Source organism: Muscardinus avellanarius, assembly GCF_963383645.1.
Source record: "Muscardinus avellanarius genome assembly, chromosome: 13".
Classification (NCBI taxonomy): Eukaryota; Metazoa; Chordata; class Mammalia; order Rodentia; family Gliridae; genus Muscardinus; species Muscardinus avellanarius.
The window spans coordinates 10342536-10343476 of NC_137799.1; the positions used below are offsets into that span (position 1 = coordinate 10342536).

Genomic DNA, 941 nt, shown 5'->3' on the forward strand with positions numbered 1-941 from the left:
GGCGGCCGGTCTCTGGTCTAATTAGAACATACGAGATCGCAACACAAACTGACGAGGAAGGTTCTTAAACACAACCGTCATAGCAGAGACAGCCAACAGCTCCTTTGTTCCAACCCCATTAGTGACATGGAAGGAAGACAATCCGAGTCTGCGATGGAAATACGCAAGGAGTTCAGTTTAGGTGAGGTGAATCTTTGCATCAGCTCTAACGATTGAGGTTTAGCATATATTGTACTTTTTACCCTTAAGGCCAAGTAATTGGCAACTGTGAAACCATTAATGTAAAATATTGATAATAAATTATGATAAAATAGCTACAGGACTGTCAACAATGTTAAACCTTGGCCTCATTGGATAAAGTGCTTTTTTTTTTAACATTGTGTATTTTAAGTATAAATACAAATGATTATGATTCCTTAAAAAACAGATTTACCAAGTTCTCTAATAAGACAAGGTTTTACAGTAAAGCTGTAGATGGTGGGCTACAAAAACGCTGTCCTTTTCCTCCTATTGCTCCGAACGCACTCATCAAGGCATGTCAGCTCAGGGAAAAGTGTGGCCAGAGATTAGTTAGAGGTATCCGAGTGCACACTTCCCGGGCCTTCTGTAGGAGAAGTCACGGAAGATGGAGTCGTTGCGTCCTGCCAGCCTCCATTAGCCTGAAAGGACAAACACAGTTCAGCGGGTGCTTGTCTACATATTAATTCCACTCCCCAATTTAAAACACCCAGATGACAACATGAGAGGAGATGCATTAGCAAAATGTATTTTCTAAACCCACTGTGGCAGGAGTTGGAAGCATGTGTTAAAGTGGGATTAAATGCATGTAAAACAAATCCATCCCATCAAGTAAAGGCTTGGCAATAAATCAGTAGGCGCGAGAAGGGCTTCCGCGAGTCCCAGGCTGGCACGTGGCTCGGCCTTTGATCTGCTGGTAAAAA

The 941-nt window shown here is 42.5% G+C and overlaps 1 protein-coding gene across 3 annotated transcripts in view; it reads right to left on the reverse strand.

The window, feature by feature from the left end:
• Positions 1–566: 566 nt before the first annotated feature.
• PBX3 (PBX homeobox 3) overlaps positions 567–941 on the reverse strand; it is a gene marked incomplete at both ends in the record, with an annotated part of 221543 nt that continues 221168 nt past the window's right edge. For all 3 annotated transcript variants that reach the window (XM_080708641.1, XM_080708639.1, XM_080708638.1), the window contains one exon: positions 567–659. In XM_080708641.1, coding sequence (XP_080564767.1) covers positions 567–659 — 93 coding nt within the window. The remainder of the gene's footprint in view (positions 660–941) is intronic.